The following is a 21,205-nucleotide window of genomic DNA, read 5'->3' on the forward strand; positions in this document are numbered from 1 at the left end:
GGCTGTCACCTAATGGCTACTTCTGAAGAATGAATAACAGCTTGCTTTAAAGAAACTGATTATAGTAACTTACAGAATTATCTTTAAGAGCACCTGGTTGACCATGAAGTAAAAAATAAAATAATGAAACATCTGTGCATACCCACTTAGTCATGAAGTAAAAATAGAACAATCAAATGATTGTGCAGAAGCTTGTGAGGTGTCTGAGTAAATAAAAAGGACAGCCTTTTCTTGAGCTGTTGTGAGAGCACACCAAGTGACAGTGTCTGTGTCTTTCTTTATTCCCGACTCCACGCACCCTTCCCGAGCTCCGAACTCGGCTGGAGCTGGACTCCGGCAGATATCAATATAAAGAGAACAGATTCACCGTAGTTCATGGCTACAATTTGAGGCTACTAAAGATAATTTTTCCGAGTAACTTATTTCTATGAAGTGAACAATTTTCACACATTGCACAATACAGATTTAGGTGATCAATGATATCTCACCCAATCCTCCCTCCTGCCAATTCTCTATGTATCCTCCTCCCTCTTTATTTATAGTTGCTGTTAGTTATTTGTTTCATTTTTTAAGGGCATACTTTCACTTCGCTTCACAATCACAGGCTTCATAGTCCATTAGGACAAGATTTCAATATATAACAAGCAGAAAAAATTGCTGTTTCTCAACAGTATAGACAAACAATAATCAAATCTCAAAATGTCGATCTTTCTCATATAGACCACATCTTTTGTATTCTGTGTATCTCTCTTAATAGTTTTCTTATCGACCAAAATGAAAATTCCATACTTTTATGATTTTTGTTCATGTGGAAGTTTGTCACACCAAAAGTTAACAACAATATCAAAACTGCTTAAAGGATACAAAACATCCTCAATGGCTTTTTACCATCCTTAAGCAATGCACAAATAGAGGATGAGTGCTGGGCTTAGGTTTTAAGCAATAAGATGGAACCGATACTTTTATAATATATTTTTATGCATGTATTATACTTATTTACAAGTGAAGTTTAAGACTGTTTTTAGTTTCAGATTAATGAGGCGACATAAATCCAATGACTTTACAAACTAACATGCACCATTGTTATTATATTTGGTTTCTGAACTTGTCATGCTACCTTTAAAATTTTACAAATTTAACATGTTACATTCTATGGCAAACTATGTCCATTATGGTAGCTATTTTTTGTTTGATAAAAAGAGAAGGTCTGAAAAGAAATAGCATTGTAAATATTCCTATTTCAACACATTACACAGTTAAGATTAGCTGTGAGAAGCTTTGTCATCATGGCCCTAGCCCAACCCCATGGTTAGGAGGACTAACTGAGTTGTACAGCAGCAGCACCACTGTTGTACTTTAGAAATGTGAACTAAGCATCCAGAGTAAACAACATGTCTTTGGTATTCATCATTGTTCCTACTGAAAAGGCGCATCATTTTGCTCTCTCTTCTGCAAGGAGTGTTAATGATAGATGTGATTAGGGCATTTGTGTCATGCAGCCAATCTTACTGAATATATAAGGAGTTTCCTTTCTTCAGCCATCACATACACACACAGTACAGCTGCCAAAGTAGACATGCTTCAACAGTAATTTCAAGTACCACCAGTATAAAGTAAATGGATTATAAGTAACACACACTACATGCTAATTTTTCGAAGAAATAAAAGAGGCCTGTATAAAAATTTGCACCTGTTAATTACATTTTCTAAAACTTATTGAAAACTGAGACTTTAATTCCAAAGGAATCCAAGCTCATGAAAAATACAAAACAGCATGCCAGTATAATGGCATCTACTGAAATGACAAGTTACAGACCAGCAAAGAAAGGGAGCAGGGGGAAGGGATGAAGGAATCTACATGTTGTCAAAGTAGTTTCCTTATGACAGCACGATTATTTATATAAAGAAAAACAGTCAAAACAATTAAGATGTTTCTACAGCAATTTCCCAAATGGGCTCCATGCAGAGCATTTGTCATTTATTTTTTACCAGCTGAAATGAAAATTACTAAATTTAAACAACAACAACACAACAACAACAAACTAACCAGAAATGTAAGCAGGGCATTATGCTTAAGATTTTCATTATCTATTGCAGTGACATGTTGTGACAACCTGAAGTATGTCACAGGGCACTACACACTGAATAATAAAGTGCTGTTTAAAAGATCTGCATATAGATTGAAGTCGCTTGCCATTCTAAGAATGTAGAGCACGGGTGGCTAAAATCACACATTCAGAGCACAGAGCTTACCTGCGGAGCTGAAAGCCAGCCGTATCGTTCCTCCAATCTATTCATATCCCTGTCAAAGTTATTTAGGAACTTATAGCGAAGGAGGTCATCATCAGTTAAATGAAACTGTCTTCTGGCATAATGGTAACTCTCATTATTTCCTTTTCTTGGGAAGTCTAGCCATTCAGGATGCCCAAATTCATTGCCTACATTAAAAAAAAAATCAAATATAAACATCACTTTGCAACATTAGGATTTCCTTAGTAAGTTATTAAAAATGGATTCATTTTTGGTTTTTAATTTTTTTTTCAAAGTCAGATATACACAGAGGAGGAGAGACAGAGAGGAAGATCTTCCGTCCGATGATTCACTCCCCAAGTGAGCCGCCACCGGCCGGTGCGCGCTGATCCGAAGCAGGGAACCAGGAACCTCTTCCAGGTCTCCCACACGGGTGCAGGGTCCCAAAGCATTTGGGCCATCCTCGACTGCTTTCCCAGGCCACAAGCAGGGAACTGGATGGGAAGTGGAGCTGCCGGGACTAGAACTGGCGGCCATATGGGATTCCGGGGTGTTCAAGGCGAGGACTTTAGCTGCTACGCCACACCGCCGGGCCCCATTTTTGGTTTTTAAAATCAGAGTAGGCTATATTTTACTATAGCTGGGCTCTATGAATGACTTACAACCCTGGTTAAGAGACTAGACTAAAAAGGAACACATTTGGATCCAGGAGTGAGTTTTTGATCCTCAAAAATACTCTATTATATTCATTTCATATATGAGAAATACAAAATTCTGGGCAGTTTAGAAATTTGCTCACTCTCACAGAGATACTAGTAAGTGAAAAAGCAACCACTAAAATGCCCATGATTAAAATCCATTTTTTCCACCAATTTAAGAAAGTGCATTGTAAAGTGTTACAGAAACTCAAGGTTTTGCTTTTATTATTACCTTTCCCTTTTATTTTCAGATCTATTTGCTATCAGCAGATGCATATGTTCAACTTCAAGTAGGTTGCATATGTGTGTGTACACACCTGCGGTATTGATCTCTACTCTGAGGCTTCTTTTTCTCTTCTAAGTTTTCAAAATTTACTTTCATTTACCATTTTAATGTTGCAATTTTCTAAGCCACAAATTCCTTTGATGGATAAGAAAGTATCAAAGCTAATGCAAGTATGTCCTACTTCAAAGAAAGTAACATTTAATATTGTAATAAAAACTAATAAGCTAGGAGAGAATTAAAAATGATTTACCATAGAGTTGTTTCAAATATTCAACTCTGCTAAGAAACCTCACAATTCATATTTATGCTTCCAACACTATAACCATCAAAACAAAAAATAATATCCAAATAGATTTGCAGCAGTTTCATAAAAATAAAAATATCTGCAAGCATTTCACTAACTTGTTACATTTCACAGTCTCAGCAGTAATATTCTTTAGGATGCTGCTGTCAGTGTGACAGAGCCAGTAACCAGATCTCTGACTCTGACAAGGAACTGCCTTCTGATACACCCTAAGTGCCAGCTATGTCTGCAACTTGATTCACATCAAGGTACACCTGTAGCTTGTTTCATCAGTCAACTTGCAAAAAAGCAAACTTCCAGAGTAAAGGCTATATACAGTATATAACCCTTTACTGTTAGTGAAGGTACTACCAGTTTGCTAACAAGCGTATGTCCAAGATCCAGGGGTATTTCACGAAGTAAAGCACTTAATGGAGACTAGAAATGTGATGAGGTGGCTAAGCCATAGTAACTCTATGCTAGATCCAGGCCTTTGGCAACATAACGTTTATTTTGCTATGATCTTGGCTCTCTGGGTTGATTCTGAAAGTAATAACAAATCCCTTCAGCCCTGCTCCAAGGAATATGTTTATCATAATCACCAAAAAGGCAGCAGCAAATGCTTATTATCAGGAATATTGTATAGAAATTACTTCTTTCTATCTTCAGCAACTTTATACAGTATGCAGTATTATTGTCTCAATATCGGGGATTAACAAAAAAACCAGAGACACAGAGAAGCCACCTAGTAATTAATTAGAACTATTATCCCAGAGAGTTTAGGTTCATCATCCTCTTAATTATGATGTCCCCAAATTGCTCAGAAGCAAATGCTATGAATATACACGGCTGAGAATGGCTATCCTCACCTACAAGTACAGAGATCTCAAGCTAACAGAATGATGTGCATGGATGCACTGTAGTGAAGTGAGCTGCAGTGATGAATTTGGGTTAATTACCACATAGAAGCATGGATATAAAATGCAGTCTGTATGCAGGGATATCAAAACTTTTCACATTTATTTTTGTATTTTAATCCCATTTGCTTCAAACTTTTTGAAGGTCTCTCCTAGGCTTTGTGGAAAGATGAAGAGACAAGAGAAACAGGATGAGAAGCTTAGAGTGGGTCACAAGCTCTGCATCTTATAATGCAACCAACAGGCCACCAAGCCATGATAAGCAGGGAATGAAAAGTTCAGATATTTTTATTACAAAAGTAAGAGTGGTATAGTATGGAAAGGGGACTGGATATTGGGAAAAACTGAATGGTAGGAAAATTAGTACGGAATATACAGTAAAAGAGAAGAGAATATGACATGCAGTGGGGATTGAGAGTATAATGATCAATTCAAATGGCATTTCTGGGATGAAAATAACAGGATTTAATGACTGACAGACAGAATGGAGGTAAGGAGGAAAAGAGAAGCCTGAATGCAGTTTTGAAATTTTGAGTTCAGGACACTAATGATAGCATTACCTGCACTAGGGGAAAATGGTGACAGAGAAAGTTTGGAGTGAGAGGATAATGAGTCCAATTTAAGCAAGCTAAATTTAAGATGTAAAGGGTATACAGGCATTCATGGATTTGGAACCAAAGTGACAAAAAACAAGGAGCTGGAACTCAGGAAAGAATTGCAAGTGGGGAGGAAGCAGTAGTAATTTGCAAAGCCTCTGAAGTGAAGACAATTATTGACACCGGAGGAAAAGGAGCCATGGGCACCATCGCAAGGAACTGCAGCAGAAGGAAGACCTGCTAGGGAAGACTGTGCAGTAATGATTAGTGGAATAAGTGGGATATTAGACAATATATATAAGTAAAGAGCATTACAAGGAGGATGGTCACATGTATTACATGGTACAACAGCTACTAAGGAGGAAGTGCTACATTACAACTCTATGCTGCAGGAGTAAGATGGTGTAGAGCTGTGCTTCTCATTTGTTAAAAAAAAAAGATTCATTGCACAATCATGATGAATCATGACCTCTCAAGTACCAGACAGGAATAAACATTTTAATCAACTCTCCTATAATCTGAGAGTTGGTAAGCCAAAGTCTGTTTCCCGAGAAGCAATGACTGAAGATTTGAAAATTATTTTTATATGGGCAAGGACGATTATTTAAGAACACAAACTTCCAAGTCCATGTGATGGGGTGTAGCCAGATAACAGGTAGCACCTCTTCGAACTGCACAGGCTTGCCATAATACGGACAGTGTGGAACTGCGGCTCTGTGAACCCCACCCTTGCTACTTCCTCCTGCACCATTCAAGTTAATTGAAGGCACAGAAACAGTTCTAGAGGCTGCCCACATGTGCCCCCCGCTTCCTGTCTCCAGGGCAACATTCAGGTTAATTGACAGCACAGAAATGCCTCTGAAGGCTCCATGCATCTGGCCCCGTTGCTCCCTATTGTGTTACTTAAATGAACTGCACAGGAACTTTGGGTTGCTGCAGCTCCTTTCTGCCTGCTGCCACTTAGATTACTAAATGTTTTACATTTCATGATCAAACTGTATTTGTACTGTTTGTCTCTCAATTTGATTGGAGGATCACAGCTTAAAAAGCAAACAAATAGGGCCCGGTGGCGTGGCCTGGCGGCTAAAGTCTTCGCCTTGAACACCCCGGAATCCCATATGGCCACCGGTTCTAGTCCCGGCAGCTCCACTTCCCATCCAGCTCCCTGCTTTTGGCCTGGGAAAGCAGTCAAGGACGGCCCAATGCTTTGGGACCCTGCACCCACGTGGGAGACCTGGAAGAGGTTCCTGGTTCCCGGCTTCGGATCAGCGCGCACCGGCCCGTTGCGGCTCACTTGGGGAGTGAATCATCGGACGGAAGATCTTCCTCTCTGTCTCTCCTCCTCTCTGTATATCTGACTTTGTAATAAAATAAATAAATCTTTAAAAGAAAAGCAAACAAATACACAAACAGAAAAAACTGACTTCAGCCACCCACCCAACACAGTGGTTCCTGGAGTGTAGCAGGAACTGTTGTCTCCAAGTTCGGATATTTAAAACTCCTAACATCCTACAATTTTGTCCGGTGTGATCTCCGTCACTCTCCATAACAGCATGCCATGGCATGGTTTAGGTTACAGGTGTCTCCCTTAGGAGAGATGTGAATTCAGGTAAGCTAGTAACTCCAGGTCTCAGTTTCCTCATCTGTGGATGGGATAGCAAGTTTCAGAAAGCTCTTTTATGAGTCACATGAGGTGGTGCAAGTGTGATACTTGCTCAGGATCTGACATCTATGGATTTTTAAAAATTTATATTTATTTGTCATTGTGTTAATAAGAGAGCAGGCTTAATATCTTTCATAGATAGAATTCTAAAACTATCGCAATAGCTCCTTTCTTCCCCATCCTACCTTTTTGGGATATATACTTTTAAATTACACTTTAATCAAAGGCTTAATGTTCCACTAAACAAAGAGTTCAAATAGGTAAATAGTAAAAAAAGGAGAGAGAGAGAGAGAGAGAGAGAGAGAGAGAGAGAGAGAGAGAGAGAGAGAGACAGAGAAATCATAGGTCAGTAGGAATATAGACAAGGGCTATAAACACTAGTCAAATGAAAACTTTCCAGTTTTACTCATGAATAGTACATTGAAAAATAATGGATCATTAAGACTAGAGTATATCAGTCTGCTGGAAACAGAAACATAAACACTGCATGTTTTCCCTTATATGTGGGAACTAAAATTTAAAGAGAAAAAATTAAAATCAGAAAACAAAAACAAGATACAAATGCCCTTCTGTGTGTGACTTGCTCAAAATATTTTTTGTCAAACTTTTTTTTCTATGTTTATCAAATAAATGATTAACAAATACATGCTTTTAAACTACAGCTAGCTGGAAGATTAAACATTTTCTTTCATCATTGCTGCTATTCAGGAAAGAAAGAACTAGAAAACATTATTACATGAGAGTTATTCTGTTAAATGTGAAACGTTTGGCTACCATCACTCAGAGTAGAGAACTGGTTACCCCTACTGTGCAGTAGACATCTGAGGGGATTTCAGAAAGCTCATAGACGGTGAACAAATAATTAAGTTTATGTTGGTGCAAAACATTTATGAAATCCATGTCAGTTTCTTATTGTAATACTCATTTGTATGATTTGTTTTGAAGACTCCTTGCACAAGTAACTAAAGAGCAACAGATGTTCTTCATCACTAAACACTTTTTAAAAAAAATATTTATTTATTTATTTTTTATTGCAAAGTCAGATATACAGAGAGGAGGAGAGACAGAAAGGAAGATCTTCCGTCCGATGATTCACTCCCTAAGTGAGCCGCAACGGCTGGTGCGTGCCGATCCGAAGCCAGGATTCAGGAGCTCTTCCAGGTCTCCCACACGGGTGCAGGGTCCCAAATCTTTGGGCCGTCCTTGGCTGCTTTCCCAGGCCAAAAGCAGGGAGCTGGATGGGAAGTGGAGCTGCCGGGACCAGAACCGGTGGCCATATGGAATCCCGGGGCGTTCAGGGCGAGGACTTTAGCCGCTAGGCCAGTTTGCTGGGCCCCATCACTAAACTCTTCATGGGATGTGATATTCTTGTTTAAATTGCTGAAATCCTACAGTGATGCATTCACTCATATTTAATTCTTAAAATTTTTTCATTAGTACTTAACAGATTCAGTGTGATTTGCAACTAACTATAATTCTAAGAACACAATGACATTCCTTCTCCACCCTCTCCCCTTCATCCCAGTCTCCTTCCACCTGATCCCTCTATCTCTTTACTGTAGAGATGCCATATCTTAGATTTATACTACTGCAAAAGGCTTACTATTTACTGAATGGAACATTTTGAAAAATAAAAGGCCATAGTTTAGTGTGAATATAGACAATGACTATAAACAATATCTGAATAGAAAATTTAAATGACCATGTTACACATATACAGTAAATTTAAAAAATAATCACATGTCATTGCAACTGTAGTAGTATAACATTCTTTTTACTGATTATCTCATAATTTTTATAATAAAAATGTATTTTCCAAAGCCAGGTATTAATGTGCTCTGAATCACTTACTATTTTAGATTTTGAAAGACAGGACTGAATACAAAAATAAGTTTGCTATGAGATACTCAGAATGCTAGCATAAAGCAGGTTGCTTTGTAAGGAATCCTTCCCCAATCACTTAGAAACCTCATCATTTCCACAAAAGTCTCAAAGAACAAACTCTTAAAGGTTATTTAAGGTATCACTGACAGTTATTCTATTCTACCTAAAATTTACATTGTCAGACCTTCTAAAATAGCATTCTTCTCTGCCTGGAACTTTCTTGACAATTGATCCCCCTCCTAATTTTTCCCAGCCTTCTTGAAAATGTGACCCCATGCCGCAGCTCCTGTTGCTCTCTCTTTCAACTGTTGCAGGTAAACTGAGGTGAAAACATAACACAATCTTCCCTGCTATGGAGCTTAGCTTGCTCTCAGTATCCTGGCTTGGTGGCACAGCTTTTATTAACACAGAACTGAACACTGAGCTTGAATGATTTTATCCATAGGGATATTATCTCACCTCACAATTTGATTAAAAGTTAAGGAGCTCACACACACACACACACACACACACACACACACACACACACACACCGGACACAGCCTCAGAAAACTGATTCAAAAATATCATGAACAATTGCATTATAGTTATTTCTAACATGAGATTTATATTTATAATCCATAACTTAAATAAGTGTGATGCTATGCAACTCCGATCTCCTGAATACATGTGTGGAAATCCTGTCCTTCATATAGTATTAGTTGGTGCAGCCTTTACAAGGATTAGTGTTCTTTTTTTTTTAAATTAAAGATTTATGTTCTGATAATTTGAAGAGCAGAGTTACAGCAAGAAAGACAGGGAGGGAGGGATAGAGATAAAAAGAGAGAAAAAGAGAAAAGAGAGAGGCTTTCTATCCATTGGTTCACTCCACAAATGGCCACCTAAGATCGAGCTGCTGCAGTATGGAGCCAGGAGCCTATGGAGCCAGGAGCCAGGAACTTCTTTTGGGTCTCCCACATGGGTGTTAGGGTCCAAGGGCTTGAACATCCCTTGCTGTTTTCCCAGTCCATTAGCAGGGGGCTGGGTCATACATGGAGTAGCCAGGACACAAACTGGCACCCACATTGGATGTCTGTACCACAGGGAGTAGCTGAGCCTACTATGCCAAGGTGACGACCTCTTTATTAGTTTTCTTATGAAAAGGATCTCGAGAGCACCATTGCTCCCACTTCCTTGGAGAACACAGTTAGAACTTTGAACCAGGTAGTAGATCTTCACCAAATATTGAATACTGGTGTTTAGGTCTTAGATTTTCCAGCTGCCAGACTAGGCAAAACATGTATTTTTGTTCGAGTCACCCAATCTAAGATGTTTATTATAATAGCATAAACAAATTAAGGTATTAAAAATTGAAAAGTAATATAGCCAGGACTTATAATTATAATATATTGAGTTAAGCCACCACTGGAAATGCCTGCACTCCATATCAAAGTGCGGGTTCCACCTACATTGTAATGCAGGTATGAGTCTTAGTTTCCAAAGTATCTCTTTGCTATTGCTTCTGAGAAGGTAGCAGATGATGATCCAGGTAACGTTGGCTCCTGCCATCCACGCAGAGAAGAATGGAGTTCTCGTCTCCTGACTTAAGCCTTGATCAGACCTAGCTTTTGGGGATTTGAAGGATGTGAATCAGTGTCAGAAATCTCCACTTGTCTCTTTTTTCTCTCCCTCTCTCTGACATCATATTACAAAAAAATTAAACAAAGAAGAGATGGAATAATTATATGAGGTTAGGTATAAATATTGTTTAAATGAGTGCAAGATACCCATTATATGTTCAATAATTAAATGCTATTATTACTGCCTTTACATTTACTTTACATTTCTTTATTATGCAAATAATACACCCACAGAGATATTAATTTTTAGATTACTATTAATCACACACATACACACTACTCTGCTACATTCACAAATAATCACTTTTCCCTTTTGGTGACTCTTCAACTCAATTTCATTTAGATCTACATCTATATCCAATACCTACATTCAGACTTAGACTGAAACCTCTACTTATATTCATAACCATCTTTCTGTCCACCTACCACCAACCTGCCTACAAATACTTTTGCAATAAGATTCATATTATGTATCATTTTATGTTTTAAATTAATATTTTTATATGCACATAAGTATACATCTTCCTAATGGTATTGCATTAAATATATATAATACAATTTTATTTACCAATCATTTTAAGTTAGTAGCTTTCCCTTTTTCTAGCATTTGTCCTATAAATTTATCTTTCTCCACTGTTTAATTTCCTACTATAAACTGAGTAAAGTATCTGCTTGGAAGTTAAATAGCAGGCATTATGGTAACAGGGAACATTTTATAAGCTTTCAGTGTTGCAAATTACTTGAAATCACAGGCATAAGCCAACACATTATTGCTAAACATACACACAGATTATGTTTTTTATGCATATATATTATTTTATTTGAAAGAGTCGCTCAGCGGGAGACAGAAAAAGAGAAGTCTTCCATTTGTTGTTTCTCTTCCCCAAAGCAACAGTCTGGCTGTGCCAGGCCAAAAGCAGGAGAGTGGAAGTCTTTCTGGGTCTACCAGGTGGGTGTCAAAGGCCCAAGTATTTGAAGCACCTTCTGTTGTTTTCACAGCAACATTAGCATGGTGTTAGATGGAAAATGGAGCAACTGGGTCTGGAATCAGCACTCACATGGGATGTCAGCATTGCAGGATACAGGTTAAATTATGTTTCTTAACATATATATTCAGCATTCAACTTTAAAAATACTTTTGGAGGGGTCAGCAGTGGCTCAACAGGTTAATTCTCTACCTGTAGAACAGGTATCCCGTGTGGATGCTGGTTTGAGTCTTGGCCGTTCTACTTCCCAAGCAGCTCCTTGTTAACGGACTTAGAAAGCAGTGGAGAATGGATCAAGTCCTTGAGCTCCTGTACCCACATGGGAGACCAGGAAAAATTCTTCGTTCCTGGCTTTGGATAGGCTCAGGTCTGGCTGCTGCAGCCATTTGGGGAAAGAACCAGTGGATGGAAGATCTTCTGTCTGTCCTAGTTTGTAAACCTGCCTTTCAAATAAAAATAAATAACACTTTCAAAAATATGTAAGAGCAGGAAAAATATTTGATATCATAATCAAAGGTAGGATTTTTAACTTCAACTTTATTTTTTAGGTTTAACCTATTTTTTAAAAAAGCATAGTAAATACATGATATGCAATGTGAAATGAAATGTCTTAGTTAACTTAACAATTAAGTTTCTTGAAGATATGATGAAGATTATTGTACCATGGAATCGTTATTTGTCTCCATTAGATTCATTTAGATATGCAGCAAATCTTCCCCCAAGAGGCCTCTTTTCAAATTATAAAACACACAAAGTTCCATACAACTACAACAAATGATAGAAAAATTATATTACCAATTGCAGACCAAACACTTTACAGGGTGGCGTTTGAATGTTATCTCTGTTATAAATGAGCTGACAAGGGACACATTAAGTTTAATGCAGACAAATGCAACATTAAATTTCATATTTGGTTCAAAACCATAAACACAAGCATAAAATAAATTAAAGTCACAGAAAGACATTCAGCGTGACCTTGGGATAATAGTGAGCCATTCTCAGGCTGAACAGAGAAAACCAGAAAACGTCTGTGAGCATGTTATACCAGCTCACAGCTCAAAGACCTAAGGAAGAAAAATATTATCATTAAACAAATTTGGAATGTTGTTCTCTGCTGTGGTCTACAGATTCCTCTTGGGAAATGTGGTAGCACCTTAGACAGTGCAGTGAAATCCAGACACCCAGGTGGATTTATAACTAAGGACTGCTTTTAATAAAGATAGATCAGAACCCAAAGTTTATTCGGGAGATAGAAAACGAGGAATTTCATTGGGTTTACTACAAATAATTGAGTGGAATGTTGAGATGCAGTATTTGAGTTTAACCATGCCAGAAAATAAATGTTTCTAAATTATACATGTTATAGTCCTGTGTACACAATACATGCAAAATATGCAAATGTTCTTTAATGAAAGCAGCAAGGCATGCACAACTGAGGCCCAGGTATTCTTAGTGACTCACTGATAGTTCTATGCAAAATCTCATAAGTATTTTCTTCGATATCTTTTCTCTAGACAGAAATGTTTTATTCAGATTTCCCATGTTTCTGAGGCTAAAACAGGTTTGTGAAAGAAACAAAGAGTGAGACACTTGACCAGGTCACAAGAATTCTTAGGCAATACAAAAGAGGAAAAAAAGAAAGTAAAAATTTAAATTGAAGGAAGGGTTTTTTAAAAACCTTCAGCTAGTTTATTTAACAGATAAGAGGCTTAGGAAAGCCACACTTAAACGAAGGGCAGCATGCGTAAGCAGTGCTGTGACACCTCAGAATAATACTTTTGAGTCCAGAACATGCCTTCCAAGTCACTCAGCATGAGTCATCAAAGTAGCATTCTTTTGCTCATTAAATTATGATTAGGACCATAAAATAATACCCAAAATGGCAGTCAATTCAGAGAGAACACAGGACAGTATTTTTTTTTTAACCAACACCTGCGACATTCTGAAAAATGTAGAGTTCATGCCATGGTTCACTCAATTCAATAATATTGACAGAATCGAGTGCCTCCAGAAATGAGCTGGCTGAAAGCGTGGGTGAAATAACTTTAATACAAAATCTGGTGACTAACACTCTGATAATTAAAGATTCTAGAAAATTTTACAAAGTTTCTTCTCTCTCTTTCCGTTTCTTCTGTACACAGTCCTGTTCATGTCTGGTTAATTGTGAAAAACATCTCAGTGTAAAATTCCTATTGGGACTCCTCTGACTGTAATTAATTGCTTGTTGTTTGATGTAAAGGTCCAAACTATACATTGACAAGAAGCCAGCTGGTACAATGATGAAATTCAAGACAATAAAACTAATGAAAAAGCCCTGGCTCTCGGCTGCGCATTTTGATTAGAAGGTTTGAGTGTTTTGTTTCTCCAACCTGTAACGCATACTAATTTTACCTGCGAATTAATTAAAGACTATCACAGCCTCCATGCTGTGGATATTATACAATTGTTTGTTGTTTCCAGATTTGTGTACATATGAAAATAATGTAAAATACATTATTGTAAAATAATGTAAAATTACATTAAATAATGTAATTTAATGACCATATATATAACTTTAGCTCTTAGTCCACTATACTTTTCACAAATGTTTCACTCTTATCTACTTATTTGAAAGACAGACTTTCAGAGAGCTAGAGTTGCAGAGAAGCAGAAATGGACAGAGAGGTCTTTTACCTACTGTTTCAACACCCAAATGACCACAATAGCCACTGCTGGGCAAGACTGAAGCAAGGAGCTTCATTCAGATCTCCTCCGTGGGTGCAGGGCCCCCAAGAACTTTGGCCATCTTTCACCACTTTCCCAGGCACATCAGCAGGGAGTGGAATCAGAAAAGGAGCAACCACAACTTCAACAGCACCCACAAGGAATGCTGGAAAACCAATTGTGACACAGTACCCCCTCTGAACAGAAACATTTATAAGGAAGTATCTATTTCAAAATGTAATACATTGGATTTTTCAGGTGCTTCAGTAAGTATACCACTCACCAAAGGGCAGGGCACAGCGTAAAAGTAAAATGCTCCCTAAATCAGAGCCTGTGATTTTTTTTAACCACCTGCTACCCATTTTGGTACTGATCAGTATTTTTAGGAGGAAGCACTTTCCATTTTCTTTTTCAATCACAGCAAAGTTCAACACACTGTATCTGCAAACAGGGACTTCCTAAATCCTTCTTACTGTTAGATGTTAAACATTTGTTAAAGGTCTGACACACTTTTCTCTCTGTGTCTCTTTCTTATATGAGCAAAATATAATGGTGAGATGAAGAAGAGAGGCACTAGAGATGAGGGAAGGGCAAAACTCAGAACTCTGAGCCTCCCTGGGCACTCAGTCGTGAGTATTTCGTAAGATACAACGGACATCAAGTGTGTGTAATGTCAGGTGCACATGTGTGCACATGTGCAAAATGCACACACACAAGAATATTAAAAACAAAACCATGGTGTCAGCATTGTTCTGTAGCAGGTTAAGTGACTGCCTGCGGTGCCTGTATCCCACATGCGCTCTGATCTGAATCCTGGCTGCTTCCCTTCACACCCAGTTCCCTGATAATAACTCATGTGTTTGGGACTGCTCAGGGGGAGTTTCTAACGCCCAGCTTTAATCTGGCACAGTCCTCCAGCTACTGTCACCTGCGGAGAGAACCAGTGGATGGAAATTTTTTCTGTCTTGATTTCTCTCTGTAACTTTTCCAAATGAACAAAGTAATAATTCAATAAGAGTGTAAGTTAAGGAAAATGCTATACTCATCATAAGTCATTTTATTAGTATTATGCATATGACACAATATTAATATTTAAAGCTGTGAGATGGCAATATAGAGCAGTCCTTGAGGAACTACCGGATTCCTGGATTTGCTCTGACCCAACACCAGGTCACAACTGAGGAATAAACCCTGGACTGTATGATCTTAAACTATGTCTCCCTGAACTCTCTGCCTCACTGCCATTCAAATGGAACAAAAGCAAAGTTAATTACAATCAATGTAAATGTATTATGCATCAACAGCCTTAAATGCATCAGCACAGTCATTGTTTTTATAGAACTTATAATCTAATTAGGAGGGATGAAAAAAAAATGACTCTAAGTGCATGTATCTTCCTTATGACAACAGAACTCAAAACGGGCTTAAAAGTTTAGTAAGAGTTAAAACAACCCAAAGGAGAAAAGGATAGAACGCCATACTCTTCCACTAAAAAACAACAATAACAAAAAGAAAAGAACAAATGCAAAGCTCTGAGACTGCGGGAAAACAAGCTAAAGAATCCGTTATGAGATTCTGTTAATATTCAGGGGAGGAAAAAGTGTTAGCTTAAAGCTAATTGATACTTCAAAACAATACCTTGTGTATTATGAAAAGCACATTTTGTATGTAGGATATACACATAGTTTTGAAAAACATACAAGGTAATTCCACATACATAGGTAGGAGCTTCAGGGGGAAAAAAGAGTAAGGTAAAGCCTGAGAAATGCTGACTTCGGTGAGGGATGAGGAAAAAGAAGAGCCTAAAAAAGGAGACTAAAGAGGACTGAGAGATGGAAGGAAAGTCAGGCAGTGAGATGGGAGTTCAGCCTCGGGGAGTTGGGCGTTCTACATTAAGATACTCAAAAGGAGACTACCAGTAAATGGTTACGTTTCTTTAAAGTTCTGTTACAAACCTTATTATAAAGAATCTGAATAAAACGCATAATAAATTCCAGTTCTTTATCTGCTACATAAAAGGGATGGTGACATGATACAAATGTTTGTTCCATCTAAAAGCACTGACTGATTTTAAACCCTCCTCAGGCTGGGGTAGCTGAATATTGCCAGACGTGCTGTGCTGAATGTTGGAACAAAGCATGTTCTCACCAGGCTTCACAGCTAAACTAAGCAGAGAAAGTTCTGAGGGGTGGGCATTGTGGTGGAGCACTGTAGGCTATAGCTTGTGACAGCAGTATCCCATATTGGATTCTGTGTTTGAGTCCTGGGTGATTCATTTTTGAGACAGCTGCAAGTGAATGTATTTGGGAAAACAAAGGATGATGGCTCAAGTGCCTAGGCCCCTGACATCACATGGGAGACTCTCTCTTTCTCCATGTTTCTGAATTTCAAGTGAATGAATAAACGTTAGATTTCTGCTTCTGTGTGCTCACGGAAGCAGTCAGTGATGGCTCAAGTGGTTGAGCCCCTCCAACCTCCATGAGAGACATAGGCTGAGTTTTAGGTTCCTGGATTTGGCTTGGCCAAGCCAAGCTTATGGTAGCAAATACATGAATCACACTCAGAACTGATTAAATAAGTGTGGAACGACGTAATGAAGGCAATGTGTCTGTTGTCTTTAGTGGGCTATTCCTCATGGACAGTGTCTATCTTACTTTTAAAACATAGGGACACAGATAAATAAGGCATCTGACAGTATTTCTTTCCTGGTTGCAACAATGTCTTTTATCTTGGCCTACAAGGAAGTAAAATGCAATGAGGTGGAGGGATGGATAGTGCGCAATGAGGTGGAGGGACGGATAGTGCACAATGACACGGGTATTCTACCACAAGAAGATGCAAATCAGCATCCAGCAGTCAATCACTGAGACCAGACTTCCTGTTCTGAGACCCATGCCAACAGGAAACAGAATTCCAAATGTTTATGCAATTCTGTATGTTTTAACCTACATTTTGTTTTTTGGCACACTGTTTATTTAAAATAGGAAAGGAAGGTATTACAAAGATAATAAAAAAGAATGAAAATCAATCAGCTAGAATGAGAAGCATTACTATTATATACAAAGACTGCTTTAAGAGCTAGACATTATTTTTGCAATGGGAAACAAAATAGCAACAGCAATAATTTTGGTCATTGTGAAACTGCACAAGGAAGAGGACTCAAAACACTCAAAATAGTTTTCCAAGAAAATACACCAAAGCAACTTTTGAGTTGGTAGAAAACAAGGGAGCCGAACAAGATGGTGAAAACAAAGAATTAAACAGGCTGATTATAAAATCAATTATATTTTTGTGGTTTTGGACCACTGGGGAAACAAAAGACAGAAACTGTTCACTCAAATGTCCTGTACTCTGTAAATGACATGAGTTTAATTTAATCAGGACATCCCTCCCAGCCTGACAATTTTTTTTTTTTAAGAATCCAAGGCAGTTTCAGGGTGCATGGTTTTCTAAGTTTCTGTCTCTTTTAGCTTTTCTTCTGGCACTGGGAACTCTAACTCTCCAAGTACAGCCTTAGCAATTTGCTCTTGACTTGAACCTGTGGCAGGTTGCTTTGGCTGTTTCCATCCCTCCATGTTCCTGCCAGCAGCTAGTTAGCCTCGCGTGTGGCCCTGCTCTCAGCTCTTCCTTCCTTGCAGAACACAGATGCCAGAGAAGTAAGAATAAATCTCCACAGTGGTGTGACAGCTGGTGGAAGACAATGTGAACCTATATTCCTCCAAAAGAGGAAAAGGTCTTAGTATTCCACCTTGCTTGCTTCAGGCTTCTCCTGTTGCTCTGGGTAATATTAATATTGATTCTTTAAAAATCATTAACTACAAAGTTATAAAGTGGTCTTATCAACTGGTCATTAAAAGGGAAAGTTCAACATCACAGAAACAATCTTAATTTCTTTAAAACAATTTTATTTGGGGCTGGTGTTGGGGTGTATTTGGCATAACTGTCACCTGTGATGTTAGCATCCCTTAGGGTTCCAATTCGATTCTTAGCTGCTTTACTATCAATCCAGCAAGCTGTTAATGCCTGGGAATGCCTAGGAAGGCCTAAGTGTTTGGGCCCCTTCCACCAACCTGAGAGACACAGCTGAAGCTGCTGGCTCTGATCTGGCCCAGTCCTGGCCATTATAGCCATCTGCGGGGTCAATGAACATATGGATATTCTCATTCTCTGTTTCTCTCTCTCTGTTTCTTTCTCTCTCTCTCTCTGTCTCTCTCTCTCTCCCTCCCTCCCTTCCTCCTCACTCCCTCCCTTCTTTCCTCCCTCTTTCCTCCTCCCTCCACCTTCCTCTGCCTTATTCTCACATAGGACTAAATAAATATTTTTAAAATGGCATTCAAAATATAAAATGCACCATCTTCTAGAGAGATCTGACAAATAAATAATAAGTACTACCAGTTTCATCTATATCAGCTTTAAAATTCTCCATGAGGATAATTCATTCTCTGTACATAATAAAAGGCAAAATGAGAAAAAATGGTTTAGCAAAGAAAAGAATACAAATATGAAGAAAAACCACATGTAACTTATCGGTGCTGTGTTTTAATTTTGGTTATATAACTAAATTGTGATACCTGATTCAGCCTTCAGGAATTGTCATATATAACAACCAGGTTTAATATCATCTTGTATAACTGAAATATATTTTCTCTTTAGTCAGATACAACTAATTTAAGTTGATGATTCTTAAAAATCTACTCATACGTGGAAAAGAGGCATTTCCTAACTTTCTTTTATGTTCCCATGTCTAAGTTTTGATTCATACACAAGCAGCCGAACCCAAAGGTAAGTATTCTCATCTGGTTCTCTTTCTTCCTATCTGGGTTATGTAGAAGGGCAGCATTTCATTTTTCTTTCTTGTACTTTGGAAAGTGTTGTAACATGTAGATGCATACATATAATTAAATTAATTCAACACAAACTGCATAAAAATTATAGCAACAAGGTAAATATCTAAGTGAACTTACACTCTTTACATGATAAAGCTTATATATCTGCATATATGTATGCACATATATGCATACATACATGCAAATATACATAAACGCATACATCTGCACATATATGCATATATTTGCATATATGTATGCATATAAATATACTTGTATAATATATTATATTTATGGATGGATGTATTATATAAATGAAACATTATTTTATATATTAAAATACATGATATATCTAATACATATGCTATATATTTAAATATGTGTTATATCTATATATGTATACAAATATATAGTAACTCAGAGGGAGATTTAAAATGAAAAAAAATATTATCAGAGATAAAATGCTTTACATATTTGCTTACTATGAAATGGACAAAATTTTAAATTTTACAGATGGAGGGTGCCCTTTGAAAATAAATATATTAGCTTTACTAAAAGGTAAAGAATTATTTGACAAACTCTAAATGCATTAAAAAGAAGATAAAAATAAGTTTCCTAAATTATGGCATAATAGTTAATCATATCTCTCAACACTGGCATATAAATGTATTTGAAAAAAAAAGCTTTATCAAAGTTTTACCCAAACTTCTTGAAAGTTTACAAAGGATCATTCAATGTGTCAGGTATTTGGGGAAGAAAAAGAAACTTTGAACATTTCAAGTGACAGATGTCAAGACTCATGAATATCTAGATATTCATAATCTGGCAGAAGTTGTAGACTAACATCCTGTGTGTGTGTGTGTGTGTGTGTGTGTGTGTGTGTGTGTATTTTAATGAGATTCCTGAAACCCATTACAGAAAAAAAAAAAAAACCTAACGGAATGGTGTGAGCACAGGCTGAAAACATGAAGAAGGTAAATTTATGATTTCTTCAACTATAAATTCTATTGCACAGATTTACACTTTAAAAATATTCTGACTAGAAATTAATCTCTCAATAAATAACGAATAATTTCTTCTATGGAATTTAGCAACAAAATTGTGGGTCATCGACTGGGACCTGTGTGATACAGAGTAAAAAATGTGAATGTTAGGATTCAGCTGTCACTTAGGTATGTAGCTAAATTTCTACCTGTCATATAGGTAAAAGGCTAACTTGAACAGACTTTTATTTAAATCCAAATAATCACTTTAAGTAATTAACATCACTCAAGATTCTATTTCTTCCAAGTCTAGTAATACAGTTATCTTTAACCACCTCTGGGTCTGGTTGGTGCAGAAAGATGAAGTAACACGCCAACAATGTTACAGCCAGTAAGTGAGGAAGCCGGAATGACAATAGAGGCAGATGGCTCCATGTCTGATTATTCAGTCTCTATCTTGGTCTAGCTCAAAATGAGAAATATTAAAAGGATCATGGCCTCGTAGGGTGGCTGTAAAATATGAAATAATACAGACAAAAAAGCTATTAAAACTTTAAGAGTCTAAATAAAGGCACAATAAAGAGTCTAAATACATGGCACTACTATGTGGCATCTGGAACAGGGAAAAGTGTGCTGTATCTCAACTTCTCAACTAATGGTTACATGCAAAGAACAAGTAAAAGGAAGAAAGACTGAAATGACTCTTGGATTTCCATGGCTCTTGTAACAGTAATAGCTACACTTATTATATTAAGAAATTATTAAACTTTGCAGCTGTTTTATTTTAATTTTGGATTCAGTGACTTGAAGAAGTCTGTGAGTTTTCCCAGTCGAAATTTCAGGCAGGCAGTTTCAAAATTTGTTTGTAGTTTAGAATAAAAGGTTGGACTTGGAGAAACTGATTTGGGAATTATCTGCAATAAAGAAATGACCTAAATGTAAAACCAGAGGAGCTTTCTGAGAAATAGAGCAGGGAGGGATAAAAGAGACCCAAGATAACAATAGAGGAAATTCTGAAGAAACTAAAGAAAAAAAAGAGTCTGTGAAGGAGACAGGGGAATCAGGATTAGCAGAGCAAAGGGGAAGGAGAGCTCAGTCAAGTCCAACTAAATGGTCAAAAGCATCAAGGGAGCAGGTGTAGATTTGTGTAAGTCAGTGATGACCTTGGAAGCCATATGTCTGAGTATCAGGATGCTAGCAAGAGTACCAGGGTTGAAAAGATGAACAGTGTATGCAAGCAGGCCCCACACACATTACATAACAAAATTGTTCAAAGAAGAGAGAAAACAGAAAAATGCAGTAATGAGCTCTATATTAGGAACCTACTGCTGGATTTGTATGGTGTGCATTTTAAAGGAGTTTTTGTGGAATATCTTTGTCTCTACTTCTCTCTGTAAATATGCATTTCCAATAAAAAAATTATTTTTAAAAAATCACAGTGGCAAGGGGCATCTACTTTGCATAATCCATATTTTAGTTACCTTGAAAAAGTAGACATTTTCTGTTTTATT

The 21,205-nt window shown here is 37.4% G+C and overlaps 1 protein-coding gene across 1 annotated transcript in view; it reads right to left on the reverse strand.

Annotated features, from left to right (window-relative positions):
* GBE1 (1,4-alpha-glucan branching enzyme 1) overlaps window positions 1-21,205 on the reverse strand; it is a 301,333-nt gene that overhangs the window by 31,256 nt on the left and 248,872 nt on the right. The window contains exon 13 of the mRNA XM_058661769.1: window positions 2,254-2,438. Within this exon, the coding sequence (XP_058517752.1) occupies window positions 2,254-2,438 (185 nt within the window). The remainder of the gene's footprint in view (window positions 1-2,253; window positions 2,439-21,205) is intronic.

This window comes from Ochotona princeps, chromosome 3 (assembly GCF_030435755.1).
Source record: "Ochotona princeps isolate mOchPri1 chromosome 3, mOchPri1.hap1, whole genome shotgun sequence".
In the NCBI taxonomy this organism is placed as follows: Eukaryota; Metazoa; Chordata; class Mammalia; order Lagomorpha; family Ochotonidae; genus Ochotona; species Ochotona princeps.